The sequence below is a fragment of the Rhinolophus sinicus genome, chromosome 3 (genome assembly GCF_057876585.1).
Source record: "Rhinolophus sinicus isolate RSI-liver-muscle chromosome 3, RSI-T2T, whole genome shotgun sequence".
Taxonomy (NCBI): Eukaryota; Metazoa; Chordata; class Mammalia; order Chiroptera; family Rhinolophidae; genus Rhinolophus; species Rhinolophus sinicus.
Genome location: NC_142503.1, coordinates 176,666,248 through 176,682,349, shown reverse-complemented (window position 1 = coordinate 176,682,349; position 16,102 = coordinate 176,666,248). Strand labels below are relative to the sequence as shown.

Sequence of the window (16,102 nt, the reverse complement as noted above, 5' to 3'; positions counted from 1 at the left end):
AGGACCAGCTACTGTTCTGCGATGACTGTGACCGCGGCTACCACATGTACTGTTTAAATCCCCCCGTGGCTGAGCCCCCAGAAGGTAATGGTGATGAGGTTGCCAATTACAACTGCCACTGCCACTACTAAGCAGGCCTTGTGCCAATGGCTTTACATGTCTTGTCTCATTTAATCATCACAACCCTATGAGGTAGGTATGAACACTACCATTTTACAGATGAGAAAACTGAGGCACAGTTGAGCCAGCTGAAATTTCAACTTGAGGACCAAGGCGATGTTTCCCAGACATACAGCCGAGATGGTGGGAGGTGTGAGCTTTGAGGGGAACTGGCCCAGGCCCAGGGATGCTGGTTCTAGGGAAGAGGTACCCTCAAGGAGCGAGGGTCTTTACAGCAGTTCAGCTGATCATCTCTGAGCACTTCCTGTTTTCTGAGCAGCATTGACTCTCTGCTGAGCTACAGACGCCAGCACGTTTTCAGGACTGGGAGTCCACCTGTGAATTGTGAAAGTCCAAAGAAAACAGGGCTTACGAGAAGTTAGGGCCCAGGTTGGGGCTTGAGGGTTTGGGCGAGGCACTGCTAGTAATGCCATCTTGTTTCTTGTAGGAAGCTGGAGCTGCCACTTATGCTGGGAACTGCTCAAAGAAAAAGCCTCAGCCTTTGGCTGCCAAGCCTAGGGCCCCAGGTCATAGCAGGTGACTTGCTGCTGAAGAGGCTGAACCAGAGCCCCATTTAAACCAGATTAAGCCCCTACTCCCATGTATCCAGACAGACCACCTGTAAGGAAAACCAGTAATCACAGAGGGCGTGGACACAGGGACCCAAGAGGGAGAGGTATCTACTTACCTCCCACATACAGGTTTCTGTAGTTCAGCCAGCCCCTCCTTGTTTTTACCAGAAGGATCTTGCACTTTTGAAGAATAACCCCAGCCCCAGTCCTGTAGAATCCTCTCACGTTTACCCTAGCACTGTGGCCCTCTCACTGGTTCCCATTTTAAGGGAAGCCATTTTGTGACCACCCATCCGTTATTCATGTGCAGTTTGGTGTTTTCTATCTATTGTGTTCTAAGAAATCTTCTCACAGCCTCCTGCCTCCAGCTTAGGCTCTTTATCCTGGAATCAGCAGAGGAGCAAAGGCCTGTAAAGACGTTATTTATTACAAGCCTCCCTGAAACTTCTAGACTCAGAGCCTGGAGGCCATCTTGACGGTGAACATCCCTCCTTGTTCCTTGGTCTCTGTGAAGAGGAAGAGCTGCTTTCTGGACCCCCTGCAGATATCCAGTGGCATCCACAGCCAGGGCCGTCTCTTGATGGGGCTTGGGAGGGAAGCGGAGGCACTGAGGGGCGGGAGGAAACATTTCGAAGATAGGTCTGAGGCCCGCCATGGCCAATCAGTATTTGGTATCCATCAGGAGTGGCTTTGCAAGGGACCAGGCTTTGCGGTTCCTTCATCTTCAGTATTGGGGCATCCTTGAGGTGAGACAAGCCACAACCTTTGGGCAGAGAGAGATGCTGAGACTGCCTCCCAATCAACCTGTCTGGAGCTTTGTGTGGTGGGAGTCAAGAACCAGGAAGGTGAGTGAAGAAGGCTGTCCAGTCAAGAATCTGAATGCTGGTGCAAAGGACTGCAGCTTTTGAGAAATCCTTCAGTATTGATGTGACACTATGAATTCCTTTTCCTAAGTAATTTCTTCCTTCCACAAAGTATATGTCTACTATTGTCTACTAAGGCTTGGAAATTTTAGGATGGGGGAGAGGTGATTGTTACTGAAACAAATAATGGGGGTGATGTGATTATTTATGATCAAGGTGGCAATGATGCAGAACCCTCAGCTTGAGGACTGCTCTTTTCTTCTAAGCTCCCCGATACGTGCTGGATGCTTGTTTTTTTTTTTGTTTTTGTTTTTTTAAAATGTATGGAGAAGAGGTGGGGAGGTTCAGATTCTGAGAAGTCTGTGTTGGAAGTCAACCCCGCGGGCCGGGCTGTCTTTGGATCTCAGTAACAGTGGCAACAGCAGCAGCACACAATAACTGACACATTTCTGGAAAAATCATTTGCCCAAAGGGCAGGTCTCAGTGAGCGGGACCCTCGCGCATGCTCAACTTCCCTGAAATCAGCTCCATCTTTGTGGTCCGGCTGCTTACAACAAAGGCCAAGGTTATTTTTAGCCCTTCAGCTCCTGAAGAAACCCCTGGAGACTCAGAGACTGGGGCTAGCTGGGCCACTTCTGCCCGCTGCGGTGTTCGCTCTGCGACTTGGCAAAACCTTCCTCCCAGCTAATTGCTCTTGGCCATTGGACCCAGGGCAGCCTGGCATGGAGCCAAACTGTGTTGGTCTCCCTCAGTCCTTTGCAGAGTGACCTGTGGCAAGAGATGGGGGTCACCCTCCTGCAGTGGCCTCTGGCCTCCGAGTGAGTTACACGCATACATAATGATCTAATTTAAAGGGCCCTGTCCAAATGGGATCTTTTTTCTTCCTCATAAGATAGTTTTTTACTCCTGCTGGTTGGTGATGCCGGGGGCCCAGGGTTTGGGAAGCTGCCATGTTGTCACATCATTTGTTTACCCCAGAGGGTCACATCAGAGGGGCAGATTTCCTCTCCTGACTACTCTGGCTTTCTATCCCCTCATCCCCAAACCCAAAGTGGGGTGTCCTCAAAAGCTGGTTATTGGTTTTGAAAATCACTTTGACTTAATTTTAGGAAAAAAGTTGACAAAATATTCCAAATCCCATAAAGGCTTAAAAGTTAAAACTGCAAATCTGAAACCAAAAACTGTTGCCCTACTACTTGACAGGTCCTCTTTGGAGCATGTGCAGATCCATTCCCCTCCTCGACACAGATGATGGGGACGGCTCTGTCCTACCTCCTCCCACAGAAGCTGTGAGGCGCAGACAAGGAGGGTGCTGTAACCTGCTGTATTCGGAGGGGTGTGGTCAGGGCTCTGGAATGGACATTAGGAAGGCCTTGAGTTCCCTTCCCAGTTTCACACCCTGCAGGATGGGCCTAACCCCTCCTCTTTGGAGAGTTCAATATCCCCATCTGGAAAGTGGGGATAGCAAAGCCAGTTTATAGGATGGCCCTTTCAGGGTACCGCAAGTAGACAGAAGTCTCCAGAGTCACATTTGTTACCTTCTGTATTGAAAAAAGGAAGGTGGTGGTAAACTTCAAATTGGTCTTTCTTTGAGCCCCAGAGAAAAAGCCAGAATTATAGGGTGCACATGATGATCCGGGATTTAATTTTGCCTCTGGTATTGAGTCACTGTGTGACCTTGGGCAAGTCACTTAACATCTCTGAACTTGAGTTTGCCTACCTATGAAATGGAGATAATACTACTTGTCCTGCCTGTTCCACAGTGACATTGGGAGACCTAAAAAGCATAATGTCATACAAATAACCAGTGGAGAGCAGTGCTTGTCAGGGAGGGACCACAAATGATTTCTATGCCCCCCTTATTGTGTGTGTTAGTTGAGGTTAGACACCTTCTTAATGGAATCTCCATTTTGACCAAAGGGAATTTACATTTTAAGGGCTGGGCTGCCTGTGGTCAGGGCCACTAGGTCAAAGGTGTAAGAAGGAAACCATGGCTGCGCATGGGTCTGTGGTGGGAGGTGTGGGATTTATCTTGGGGTTGGGGACTTCAAAATGAGGATACTCAAGATGCTCCCCTCTACAAGGTCAATGCGGCCTGGAATGGGGAGCTAACTGATGGAGAGGCCTGTAATTCAGTTTAGTGCAACATTCCACTTACACACTTTGGCTTAAAGCCTAGCTCCACTACTTTCTCGCTGGTTGACACTGGGGAAATGACTTAACCTCTCTGAGCCTCATTTTCCACATCTGTAAGGTGGAGAAATATGGCCTATCCGGCAGGGTTGTTACAGGGATTAGAGGTAATGCTAGTAGAGATCCTGGCATGGGGCTTGGCACGAAGGCCCCCACACCATGGTCGCTCTTATCATTGTGGACAGAGATCATTCATTGGAGATAATGATGCTGTTGACTCCCAGCTTGGGTCTTCAGAACAGCCAGGGTGCCTTTGCTTCACCCCAATGTAGCTCCAGCCGGCCAGAGAGAACGTGAGCCTGCAGGATCCAAGCCACAAGTTGAAACCCTTTATTTCCTGTAGGTATTTTTGAAACACTGCTTTTGGGGCCTGCAGCAAATCCAGTGCAGGCAACATTGTGAGGAAATAGAGACAAGGCTGCTGCTAGGAGATTTACATTCTAGCTTTCCTCCTAAACCCCCTCCCCCTATTGACTCATAGCACCTAAGCCAGGAACCAGCAGGTCCCAAGGCTCCCCTGCTCCTGTCATTGCCCCAGGGCCAGGTAGGAAGTTGAGGTGGGCAACCCAGGCAGGCTGTGGGGAGCAGCTTCTTCCCCAGGCTCAGCTCAGTCTGACTGAACCACGCTAGCAAGTGGGTGGGTGGAGGGAGGCCAGATTCATTCAGAGCTGGGGAAGATAACAGATTTTAAGGTGGGGGGAGGGTTAGGGTTTCACAGTGATGGTTCATGATACCCTGGAGAGTTACACCCATGGTGCATTTTCGTCTTGGTGCTTTTAACACAGCATGATTCCTTTCAGTCCTCCCCTGCAAAAGTTCAGGTATTTTAAGGAAGAAAAATGAGATGATTATGATTACTTTTCCTAGTGGGGCAAGTTTTGGGGACGACCTGTGCTCGTCTGTGTTGTTGACGAAAGATTACTGGCAACCTCGGGTTTTGGAGCTCAGAGAAGAGGGGCCCTTCGTTTCCTCTTTGAGTCTGTGTGTGGGGGTGGGGGGGAGCCCTGAGGACCATCTTCCCTGGCCCACAGGCTGGTTCTAGCCTGTTATACAAGCAGCCTCCTTACCTCGCTCACTCTCTGACCGCCCAGCTTCTCCCCTGCTGCCCATTGCAGGCCTCTGCTCAGTGTCCCTGTGTCACAACCCAAGGGAAATGATGGCTTTCTGGGCCAGAGCCATGCTCACACTCCCAGTAAAGAGGCCTTGATGTGCCACGCCTGGCTTCTTTCCCGAGCGGGGCATTGGTGTCACCTGTAGTTGGTTCACCTCCCTGGAGAGGGAGAGAGGAAGGGAGGTCGGAGCAAGGATGTGGGGAGGGTCAAAGATCTTTGGTGTCAGGCAGAGTAAAATGAAGAGAAGGGAGGGGAGGGCTCTTGAGGAGGGGGCTAGAAGCCTGCTTTCCTCGTAGGGAGCCGTCCTGGAGCTAACGAACTAGAGAGCGTAGTGTGGGAAGGAAGAGTTACCATATCCCGTTTTTTCCCCTCAGGCCTGTGAACCTGGACAACGTGGTTGTTCAAAAACAAAGGCCAAGCCTTTGCCCAGTTCTGGACACCGAGCCCTACCCCTTTTCTTGAGGCTTCTGGCCTCCATCTCCTGGTGACTGGGGGGCTTCTGAGGACAAATCGGGCAGGAGCCGTGCCTCTCACCTGGCCGGTACAGACGATCTCCTAGCTGGATCCCCGTGGATTTCCCCAGTCCCACAGGACGTGTGTTCTAACTTTTTGGGATAAGCTGCTGAGGTCCCTCCTGGTCTGACTGGGAGAAGGGGTTTGGTGGGGAAAGAGGTGGCAGCAAAGGATGGGGCAGATCATGGCCGGCAGCCTCCGGGAGTGGAGGGTTCCCAGGCCTTGCTACCAGCGGGGATAGAGCAGGATGTTCCCCAGTCCCCAAGCCCAGGATGCCAGCAGCTGGGAAGTGAAGCAGGGGAGCCTGGCCAGTCCCGCCTCCCCACCGCCTAGCAAGGCGGATGGGGCCCTCTTCCTCCTTGTGTGTTTCTCTGTTTGGAATCTTACTTTCACCTCAAAGGATGCTTTTGGGTTTCAGATCAGCCCAATTTCATCTGGATACCAGGTGAGGAATGGTGGAAAGCAACAGATACTCTAATTGCTTCAGGCCTGCAACTCTCCCACCCAGGGCCTCGTCACTGCTTTTTCCTTGGGTCTAATGGATCAGTGGTCAGAGGGGGGCATTGCAGTTGTCTGTGGGTTGGGGCTCTCTTCCCCATTCCCGAACATTCCCAGGGCTTGGGGTTGGTTCGTGATTCTCTGCCAGGGGCCACGGCCACCAGCCCCGGTGTAGGAACTGCAGAACACATGTGTTAGTTCAGGGCCGTTGGGTGACTAAAGGAGGGTCTTGGACCCTGCGAAGCTGGCTCCCTTCCTAAAAAGACGAGACCTTCTGTGAGGGGACAGCTGAGGCAGTTGTTCTGAGAGGGAGGAAGGAGGGCAGAAGAAGACGTCCACATGACTGCTGGGTACTATGACGGGAGATGAGCTGAGCCCCAGGCAGAGGGGTGGGAGTGTCCTTTGAGCATCTCAGCAGCCGCTTCCTGGAAGGCTCAGCTGCAAGGCAGACACACGACTCCATGCTTCCTGCCCTGGCTGCTGGGAAGAGAGACTCAAATGAAGTGGGGAGGGGGCTTGCCTGGTCTTCATCCAGTTGGTCCCCCAGGAGGAGCAGTGGGCTGCCTGTGTGAGGGGACAATTTTGGAAGTGCATAGGTGCCCAGGGAAGGCTCAGAATTTCTGGGTCAAGAGAGCCCTGGCTGTGTCCCCTCAGATGGCTGAGCTCTGAGGTAACTCCCCAGGGTCCGATGAGGCTATGAGGGTTATAAGAGGGGTCAGAGGACACAGAGATGCCCTTTGGTCCCAGTTCGTTCCCAATGCCCTCCCTTCCTTTGCTCCAGTGCCTTGAATAACGGCCATTCCAGGGTTTCCCCCCCTCTCTGGCCCCACCAGTAGAAGGAAGTATTTGTGCTGATGGTGATATTTCCCAGGGCAGGCCCGAGGAAGGCAGGAACCGGGACTGGCAGGCAGCCAGAACCCTCTTTGACAGAGATATAATTACTAAGAATGACCTCTAGCCCAGGCAGCAAGCAAAGTGGCCATTCAGGGCAGCACCAACCCAGGCTGGCAAATAAACGCCACTGTGGTGGGGAGGGAGGGTGGGTAAGCGGTCCCTGTAGGAAATGGTGGAGGCCTGTGAGCCCCTGGGACCTACATATTCCCTTAGTAACCTCTCCAGATTATATTTACACACACTGCATCCCGTTTGCTTGCATCTCTATTATTTCCATCAATGTTATTAATATTGATGATGAAAACAGAGATAGGGACGCGCGCGCACACACACACACACACACACACACACACACACACACACACACACACCTCTCAATGAACTAAAATGAGCCTTGTGTGTTGCTCCAGGATGAGAGGGAGAACCTGCCTATAAAGAGGAGCTGCCAGACAAGATGCATTTTTCCCTTCAGGTCCTCCTGGGCCAGCCACCCAAGCTTTCATTCAGCCCCTGCACAAGCCCAGGGAGTTGTATGTAGAGAGAGTCTTGTGCTTGGAAACCCATTGGCTGCAATGATTTTCATCTTTCCACTTCATTTCTGCTGCTTTGGGGAAGACGTTCCATAATAGTTGGGGACTTGGAAAAAAAAGTCTCGATTCTGTTTTCTCTGGAAGGAATGCAAACGTTTTATGGGTAGAATTGGGGTTGTGGTTTGTGTTGACTTTGCCTTTTCATGTTTACTCCCCACCCAAGACTTTGGTTCTCCTCTTTCTTATCCTGCCATCATCCTTCCTGCATCCTTCCCTCCTGCCATGTGTGGAGTGGTGCTGGGAAGAAACAAAGAAAACAGAAAGCAAATATACCCCTGCACATTTCCACCATGTACTGTGTTTCCCCAAAAATAAGACCTCGCCAGACAATCAGCTCTAATGCGTCTTTTGGAGCAAAAATTAATATAAGACCCGGTCTTATTTTACTGTAAGACTGGGTCTTATATAATATAAGACCGAGTCTTATATTAATTTTTTCTCCAAAAGACACATTAGAGTTGATTGTCTGGCTAGGTCTTATTTTTGGGGAAACATGGTAGTTGAAGAGGCCTGAATTAGATACTAGAAAAGAAGGAGGGAAGGAAGGAAGGGAGGGAGGGTGGGAGGGAGGAAGGGAGGGAGGGAGGGAGGAAGGAAGGAAAAGAAGGAAAGAAGGAAGGAAAGAAAGAAAGGAAGAAAGAAAAAGAAACACTGCTAGCTAACATCAGAACATGAAAATCTAGGTCTCAGAGCAGAGGAGGTGGGGAGCAGGTGGCTGGAGAGGAGGGTGGGGAGGCAGAGTCCTGGCTTAGGGCTGCATCTGGTCCACGTAGCATTTGGGAAAGCAGAGAAGTCACACTTTGGCAAGAAATGGTCAGATGCTTAGTGTCTGTATCTCTGGCCTGGAGCAAGGGGTGTCCATCGTAGCTGCCCACCACTCTTCTTCCATGTTTGCCCATTCTGGGCATTTTTTCCTCTGGAGGAACACATGTCTTGCCTTCCATGAGGGATTACTGGGCAAGCTGGGAGTGGCTAAAACCCTCAGCAGAGCACAGACCGTGTCCGAGTCACTGCTCTGGGTCCCATAGGGGCTGGAGGAATAAGCCACAGAGTGGTCCAACCTTCACATTGCTTTTCAGTCCTCAGATTACACTCTCCCACAGCATCCATGTCAGGTAGTGCGCCATCAGAGAAGCTGTATGTGTATCTACGTCTCTATTTAGGATGCATGTTTGTCAATAGAAGATGAGCAGGGTAAAGCATCCAGTTATTTCCACCCTCTGGGGGTCGAGGAGAAGAATACAGTTGACCTTAGCCTAGTTGCTTTTATGTTTTCCCCAAGCACTGGCTGCCCTCAGAAGGTGGATGTCCTTAATGTGCATATTAGTGAGATGATGACGTCGCCTGGGTTAGAGGCTGTCACCAGCCGAAGGGAATCTGAGCCTGTCTCTAAATGTTTGGACTCCTGGGGTGGTGGGCAGGCAGGTGCAATTGGCAGGGCCTGATCAGAGGTGATGGTCTTGTCCAGTCCCCACTAGAGAAAGCAGAGACCAGGCGTGGTGGGACGGAGTGGACTCCCACGGAGACCCCAGCCAGGCCGTCTCCATTGTGCAGGGCATTTCTGGCACTGCGGAGGTGTGTGGACGAGGAAGCCCAATGTCAGAGGCAGTTCCAGTCAACCTCCCGTGCCCACCTTCCCCGGGAGCTCATTACATCCTAGCTTCGTGCTTCGCTAGGGTCCCCATTGTCTGTACTGACAGCATCTGGAATAAACCATTTGTTCCATCTCCCCTTCTCTGTCTGCACATGTCACAGCCAGATTTCAGCTTCTAGCTGTTCCCTGAAGAAGCCCCACCCAGCTCACTTTCAAGCTAAATGCCTGGGTTTGGAGGAAGGCATGTATCTTCCCATGTGTAGCTGTCAGCTCAGAGTTGGCTTAACACAGCCTTTGGCCTCTGTGGAGGAGGCTCCAGGGACGGCTCTTCAGGGTCCCTGGATAGTACATGGCTCCTAGCAGGTGGAATTTTGGCGATTTCTGTGGAGAGAGTCAGGGACATGAGCTTTTCATGATGCTTGGCTATGAGTCTGGTTTTAAAGTGCTGGAGAACCCGCAATGCATTCTGGGGTTTAATCCATCCATCCATTTGAGAACCCAGGGGCAAGGTTCTTTTGAACCAAGCCTCCTTTGAACGACCCGGCTTCACTCAGTCTCCTGTGCTGGCGGGAGGAAAGAGAGGAAGGCCGTCTGAATCCCATCCAGGCCAGACTGGCACACTGCCCTCAGGCAGCTGGCCCGGGACCCTGAGCCCACAGGGTCCCCAGGCTCCCTGAGGGATGGACTGCTGGCCCAGTGGCTGAGCTCGGAGAGGGTCTCCCCTCCCACCTTTACTTGAGTACTCTCAGGCTGAGAAAGCAGTCTGCTCAGACTCCTTCCGACTAGATTGGTCACTGGACCAATTAGGAAATGGAGACCTAGAGCAGAGAGTGGCCTGGTCCATGTCACACGGTCCATCAGTGCAAGAGCCAGAACTAGGCCTCACCCAGGCCTGCTGCCTCCTTCCCAAACGTGTTTAGACTGAAGGCAATTTTAAAGCCCAGTTGTGATAACATCCCCCTTTGAGAGCCAAGAAATGGAGTGTCTCTGCCAGGAAGCCCAAAGAAATGGATTTTCTTCTTTTAATTACCTAAAACCTCAGTGTTTCCCCTCAGGGAGAGGCTGGTTCTTGTGGTTTGGGTGATGGTTGCTACCACCTAGGAACCCTGGGTTCCTCTGGGTGGGCTTGGGGCCCTGGCCTGGAAAGGATGAAAAGGTGTTTGGAAGGAGACACCTATCCCAGTGCCGCGTGAGGATGCTCACGTCTGTGCAAGCTCTGTGAAGAGCAGGGAGCCCTTTGGTTGAGTCAAGAGTGTGAGGAGTCTGGGAACGGGTTTATTTAGTCTTCACTGCCCTGTTTCAGCTGATGAACAGACCCGGGAGGCCTTGCAGCCTCAGCTCCAGGCCCTGGATTGCTTTGGGCTGCAGTTGGAAAGGGAACCCCTAGAAACATGGCAATGATCTCTAGACCTGTAGATGTGATGCAGACGCAGGGTCGCTTCTTCCAGCTATGGGCACGAGAGAGGGAAGCCATTTCACCAATGCATTCTCATCATTCCAGGCTTCTTTCTGGTCTCTTTTACCCTGTGCTCCAACTCTTTCTGAAACTCTTAGTCATAAAAGAATGGCCAAGAGAGTTGACCTCCAGGGACAGACATGCCTGCTAACGAGAGTCCTTTTATGCTCCCTTGAACTCACAGTGGACCTTGGGATCCATCACCACATTGCCTCCCACTGACTGGACAACTTAGAGTTTTTCCCTTGAGCTGCTCAGGTACTTCAGACAGTGTCCAGGACTGAGGCAGACACAGCTTTCATGAGGTTAGAGAGAAGGGTATGGACTTGGGAAGTTGTGTGTAATGGTCCGAAGAAGGTATCTCCACGGGCTTCTCTAAAGAGCAACTACGACAGCAACACACAAAACCCTCCACCCCCCACCCCACTAACTCTTCCACGTGTGATGTGATTGTGGTCTCAGTGTGTAGGTGTGTGCCACTCTGCTCCTGTCTTCTGGGGATGCTCCTTTCTCCTGTGTGGCAAGATGCCACTCTTTTGTGGCTCCCGATGTGAAAAGTGCTGTGATGTTTCTGTCCCAAGGGATGTATCGAGAGCCCTCAGTGTTTCAGTCCTGGAGCTGAGGTGGTGCCACATCACCCCCCCGTCCTATGAGGATGTGCAGGGTCTGTGACTTCCCGGAGAGCTGGTGTACTGTGAAAGCCTCCAGGAAGATCTCCAGGTTGGAAGCAGCCCACATCTGGATTTGGACTTCGTGACAAAGACTTGCTCGGAGGCAGAGTCAATTGCTTCACTCAGAGGGCTGGCTGGAGGGAAGCCCATGGACCAGGACCCCTCCCTCTCTCTGCCTTTGCTCCTGTCCTGACCGGGTCCTGGGAGGGCGGCCCGGAGAGGTCAAGATCGGGAGCCAACTTGAGGTGGTCATCGAGCAGCCTTTATCTTTGGACGTCTGGACATCCCAGCCCGTCTTTAGAGCCCTTGCAAGTTCACGAAGACTGAGTCACAGGCCCGTCCCTTCTTTGCTGTGGTTAGTATCTTGTTCTGTGGTTCGTTAGCAGTGTTGATGACCTATGTAGCGAATCTTTTTTGTCTGCATTTTAGAGAATGTGTAAACAAATAAAAGTCTTTAAAACTCTTGGGAACTTTTGGTAACCACCCCCCCACCCCACCCCAATCCTTATAAAATCAATTGCAAATATATAGATCCTGTGGAAGTAGAGCCTTTTCATGTTGGGGTGTACAGTGAGACTACATGTGTGAGTGCACGTGTGTGTGCGTGTGTACGTGCATGCGTGTGTGTCAGGCTCCAGAGAAATGCTGGTGCGTACATGTTTGCAAGGAGACTCCAGGAGCAATACATGCCAGGTCTCAGCTGCTCCTGGTGTTGGAATTCGGAGCCCACAGGGAAGCCACAATCACGGCAGCTTTCAGGGGTACCACGAACATCTCAGCCAAGAGCTTCATCTGAGGAGACCCTGCTGAGAAAACGGCAGGGCATTCTGAAGAGAATCCCCTGGCACTTCGTGGGGAGGGGAGTTGATAATTCAGAGATGACTCACAGCTGAGGTGGGAACGTGTTAGAGGAGAGAGAGACCTCAGGCTCAGGACCATCTAGAAGCCAGCTGAGTCATTGCTCCTTCCCTCTCAGTCAGAAACCACCTTCCATAAAAGGTAGTGAGATGGCACCCTGGGCAAGGAGCAGGAGGCTTCACAGAAGACACATCTGCCCTGAGAGTCCCCAAGCCTGCTTAGCAACCGCCTTAAAGGGACAGTCTCTGGGTGCGGGACTCCTGGGCCACGCAGGAATTGGTTTCCCAAGGCTCCAAGCTGGGCATCAGTCTTCCCAAAACAAATTTAAGACAAGTAAGTAAATAAAGTTTCTCCTATGTGCCAGGCACTGAGGCTGCAGCAGAGAAGACAAAGCCCCACCCCTCATGGGACTTACTAACTGGGGAGGTAATAGCACAACTTACGGTAGACGGGGTCAAGGGGGAAATTTGGGGAGCTGGAACCAGAGTGGGGACTTCTCCTGGTCTCAGTCAGCCAGTGTGCTTTCCGTTGGAATCTGCTTGTGCCTTTCAGTAAGACACAGGTGGACATGGCAGTGGGGAAATACCGGGTCACTTTTGGTCCCTCTGCTGAGTAAGTGCTCCATTGCTCAACACTCATTGCATGCCTTCAGTCTGTCCTTCCTGAAGTGTAATATGTGGTGGATTATTTCTAGCAGAGGAGCCATTGATTGTTACTGCAGACATGGGCCGTTGAGCAGGATGTTGAACCCTCTCTACAGAGGGATTGCCATCCCCACCCAGGCGCCAGAGCAGAAAGGCCAGGCCTTCACCCATGTGGTTTCAGGGGGGAGCTGGGCTGGCAATGCTGAGCTGCTCATTCCAGCAATGGTGGGGACTTAGGCTCATGGCAAAGTCCCGGCAGGCAAAGGTGGCACAAACACCCACACACAGGCCTTTCATCTGCATGGAGAGCTGTTTCTGCTCTGACCCTAGGGAACCCGGCTTTTCATCCCAGTCTCACCCTACCAGTTGCAAGAGATGCGTGTGGGCAGCTGGGCCTGGGAAAGTTATCTAACAGACCAGAAACTGACAATCCTCTGGGCAGCTGAAGGGATGGGGGCACTGGACAGACTCAAATTATGTTTAAGCAAACTCAGAGGAGAATAGATTTCCTTTGTTCTTTCCTTGGGGAGAGGAAAAAGCATAGAATGCAGGCGGGGTGTGTTAGGGGGTCTAAGAAGAAGGGACCAATGGGCTAACGCCCCATGTTAGAGAGAGTCTAAGGGGGTGGTGTGTGGTGGAGATATAATGTGGTTTCCCCTTCTTGGGGGAGCAGAAAGGACACTGGGAGAGGAGTCAGAAGCTCTGGGTCTTGTATTACCCAGGTGGGTGATTTTCCACTTTTGTAGATAAAGGCACAAGTTTCCATAAAGCCAGCCCTAGACCTGGGCAGGTTTGGGTAAGGGGCCAGCCAGATAAGGTGGATAAGCAGGCAAGCACCCAGGCCTGTCCTTCTACGCCCAAAGCTCACCAGTGTCAGAGGCTCTCGGGGGCATCTGACAAAGCCTCTCTGAACACAGCCCCTGGCGATGTCGTGTTTAATGCCAGATACAATGAAGCCAGATGTGTAGGTTGTTCTACGACACTGGTTTTCCAGGTAGATTCTGCAGAGGCCTAGGCTGATGGAAGAGACTTGGGTGACGCCCAGAGGCCTCGGGGGACTAGGGTGGAAGGAAGGTCCCTGAGCCCCAGCCTTCAACTCAAACCATCAACAAGCACAGCTCTGAGTTTATCTTGCACATAGTGCTAGTTTCGCTGCTTAAAAAAAATAAAATAACAATTTGAAATGATTTGGGGGGCTCCTTGGTGGAAGGGGCTCAAGGGTGTCCCCTGAGGCTGTGGAAGGCAGTGTGATGATGGGAGGCCCCCATGGGCCCATGACCCTCTACCAGGTACAAGCGGACATGATCTGTGCTCCCATCTTTCTCCAAGGGGGACCTGACCTCCACTCAGTCTTCTCCCTTGAGTGTCTCTTAAATAGAGCTGAGGAGCATCTGTGTCATGACCTTGAGGTTTCACTTCCTCCTCTCTTGGGGGTCCCTGCAGCCTGCAGTCCTCTCTCTCCCACACGCTGGCCTACCGTGGTGCTCTGCTGTCACCTCCTTCATTATAAACCTCAGCCTGTCAGTGCTTTAGCAGGGGCTAGAACAACAGTGTGTTCCCCAAGCTGGTGGGTTGAGAACGTTTGGGCTAAACTTTAGGTAATTAGCATTGTTAATGCTCATTCTGTGATATTACAGCTGTGAGCCTCATTAAAGTGTTCTCCAGGGGGAGGCAAGCCGAGATTCAGGTGTCAGCTCTGCTCCTCGCACAAGCGCCCGCCTGCCATCTCCAGCCTCTGTTCAGAGGCCTGGTTCATTTCCACCCCTCCTCCTGCTCCCTGTCTGCTGGCATCTGGGCCCGGCATGCCTTGCTCAGTTGGGACTCACTCTTTCCTGACCCCTCTCCAGCACAGAAAGCTCTGGCATCTGCTCTCTCTCCCTTCTACCTAGAGAAAAACGTGCCCACAGGTGGAAGGGGAATGGCTGCTACTGGTCCTTGCGGCTCAAACTCAGCTTTGAAAGAAAGGGTTCTCACCTGGGTAGGGAACCCGAGCTTGCCCTCCAAGGGCTTTTTATCCAGGGCTATTCCTTCCTTCACGTCCCACCCCCGCAGAGAAAACCCAAGGCCAGGTGCCCCCATCCACACCACCACCCCCTCACCCCCTGCCCTGGCTGGATTTCCCAGGCTCAACTGGCACCTGCTGCTGTGGCCCCTCCTCGGAAAGAAACCCGAGTCCCTCTGGTTTTAATTTCTGGGATTCCTGATTCCTGGGAGGAATCAGGGAACAGACTATTTGCCAAACAGAGAAATATGAACCGCTCTTCAACCCCCTTGAAACCTTGAGGAAAATAATGCTAGCGCCACTAGGGACTAAACACAGGCTTAAACCCAAGCAGAGGAGAATACAATTCCAGAGGGCCTTCCAGGGGGCTGGGGGCTGAGGGTCCTCGGCCGTCACCCCTTTTTGCTCTCGTCACACCTCTGGATCCTCTGTGTCCACAGAGGTGCTGAGATGGCTCATTGAAGCCATTTTTGATGAATGCAGCTTGACCATCCACTACGGGCTGCAGACTCGGACCCATAGAGCTCCATATCAGCATTAGAACTTCCCAAGGGAAACAGTGGGCCTACTGAGGAACTAGCGTGTGTGTACATAAGTCACTTGAATTCAGGATGGAATGACAATGTATGATCCCAGATGCATGCAGGTGGGGAGAACATTTAGAAGGGCTCGGGGCGTTGGAGCAGAGCCTTGAGGGTTGTGTGGACTTTGATAGCAGTGGTTTGGGTTTGGGGGTTAGGGACACTGGGCTGGCCTGGACTCCTTTCCTGGGGACTGGGACCTGGGCTGCATTCCAGATCTCGGGCAAACTCTTCCCTTGAGCCATAGCTCCTCATCACTTCACTGAGGGCCTTCTTCTGAAGCTGAGAGCTGGTGGCAGAGGCTCTGAGTCGTTAACCTGTGAGAGATGAGCCTGAAGTCTTCCAGCAACTCTCCTGCCATTTTGTTCGATGTGTGGGATTGGATCTTTGTTACATTTACTCCCTCTCCCCACCCTCAATGCATCCTCCTGAAAGATAGCTCCTTAAGGTAGTCTCAACTCTAAGGTTTACTTAGTCCAAATCCTTTTTAGGTGGTTTCTCACAATCCTCTTTTCCCACAACTACTTAGAGTTTCTCCAGCCTTCCACTCTGTCTTTTGTCAACGTATCTGAATTGTGTTCTGTCTAGAACGCCAGAGTCCTCTAGACCTCCACACTCGTGTGCCCTTATTCGTTCCACCTACAAGCACTTTCCAGGCTCAGCTCAGCCCTTTCTCCTCACGGAGCCTTTTCCAACTTGCCCAGGGAGTAGCCACTCCTGCCACAGAGCCCCCACCATGTTTGGTGTGTCCCTCTCTTACAGCACCGGACATTCCCTGCCCCATTTGTCAGCTTTCTTGCTGGCCTTCCCCATCAGACTGAGCTCTTTGAGGGCACAGACTGTGTCTTGTTCACTGTTGAATCCCAACTGCTTTGGTACATATTCAATGACTAGATGAATGA

The 16,102-nt window shown here is 51.8% G+C and overlaps 1 protein-coding gene and 1 long non-coding RNA gene across 2 annotated transcripts in view; both read left to right on the top strand.

The window, feature by feature from the left end:
* The window catches only part of DPF3 (double PHD fingers 3), a 255,312-nt gene extending 247,371 nt beyond the window's left edge, over positions 1 to 7,941 (top strand). Inside the window, exons 10-11 of the mRNA XM_019733356.3 lie at positions 3 to 84; positions 608 to 7,941. Of these exons, the coding sequence (XP_019588915.1) occupies positions 3 to 84; positions 608 to 678 (153 nt within the window). The 3' untranslated portion in view covers positions 679 to 7,941. The remainder of the gene's footprint in view (positions 1 to 2; positions 85 to 607) is intronic.
* A 4,199-nt stretch (positions 7,942 to 12,140) lies between these two features.
* LOC141570533 (uncharacterized) overlaps positions 12,141 to 16,102 on the top strand; it is a 55,930-nt gene continuing 51,968 nt past the window's right edge. Inside the window, exon 1 of the long non-coding RNA XR_016020900.1 lies at positions 12,141 to 12,306. This is a non-coding gene — a long non-coding RNA (uncharacterized LOC141570533). The remainder of the gene's footprint in view (positions 12,307 to 16,102) is intronic.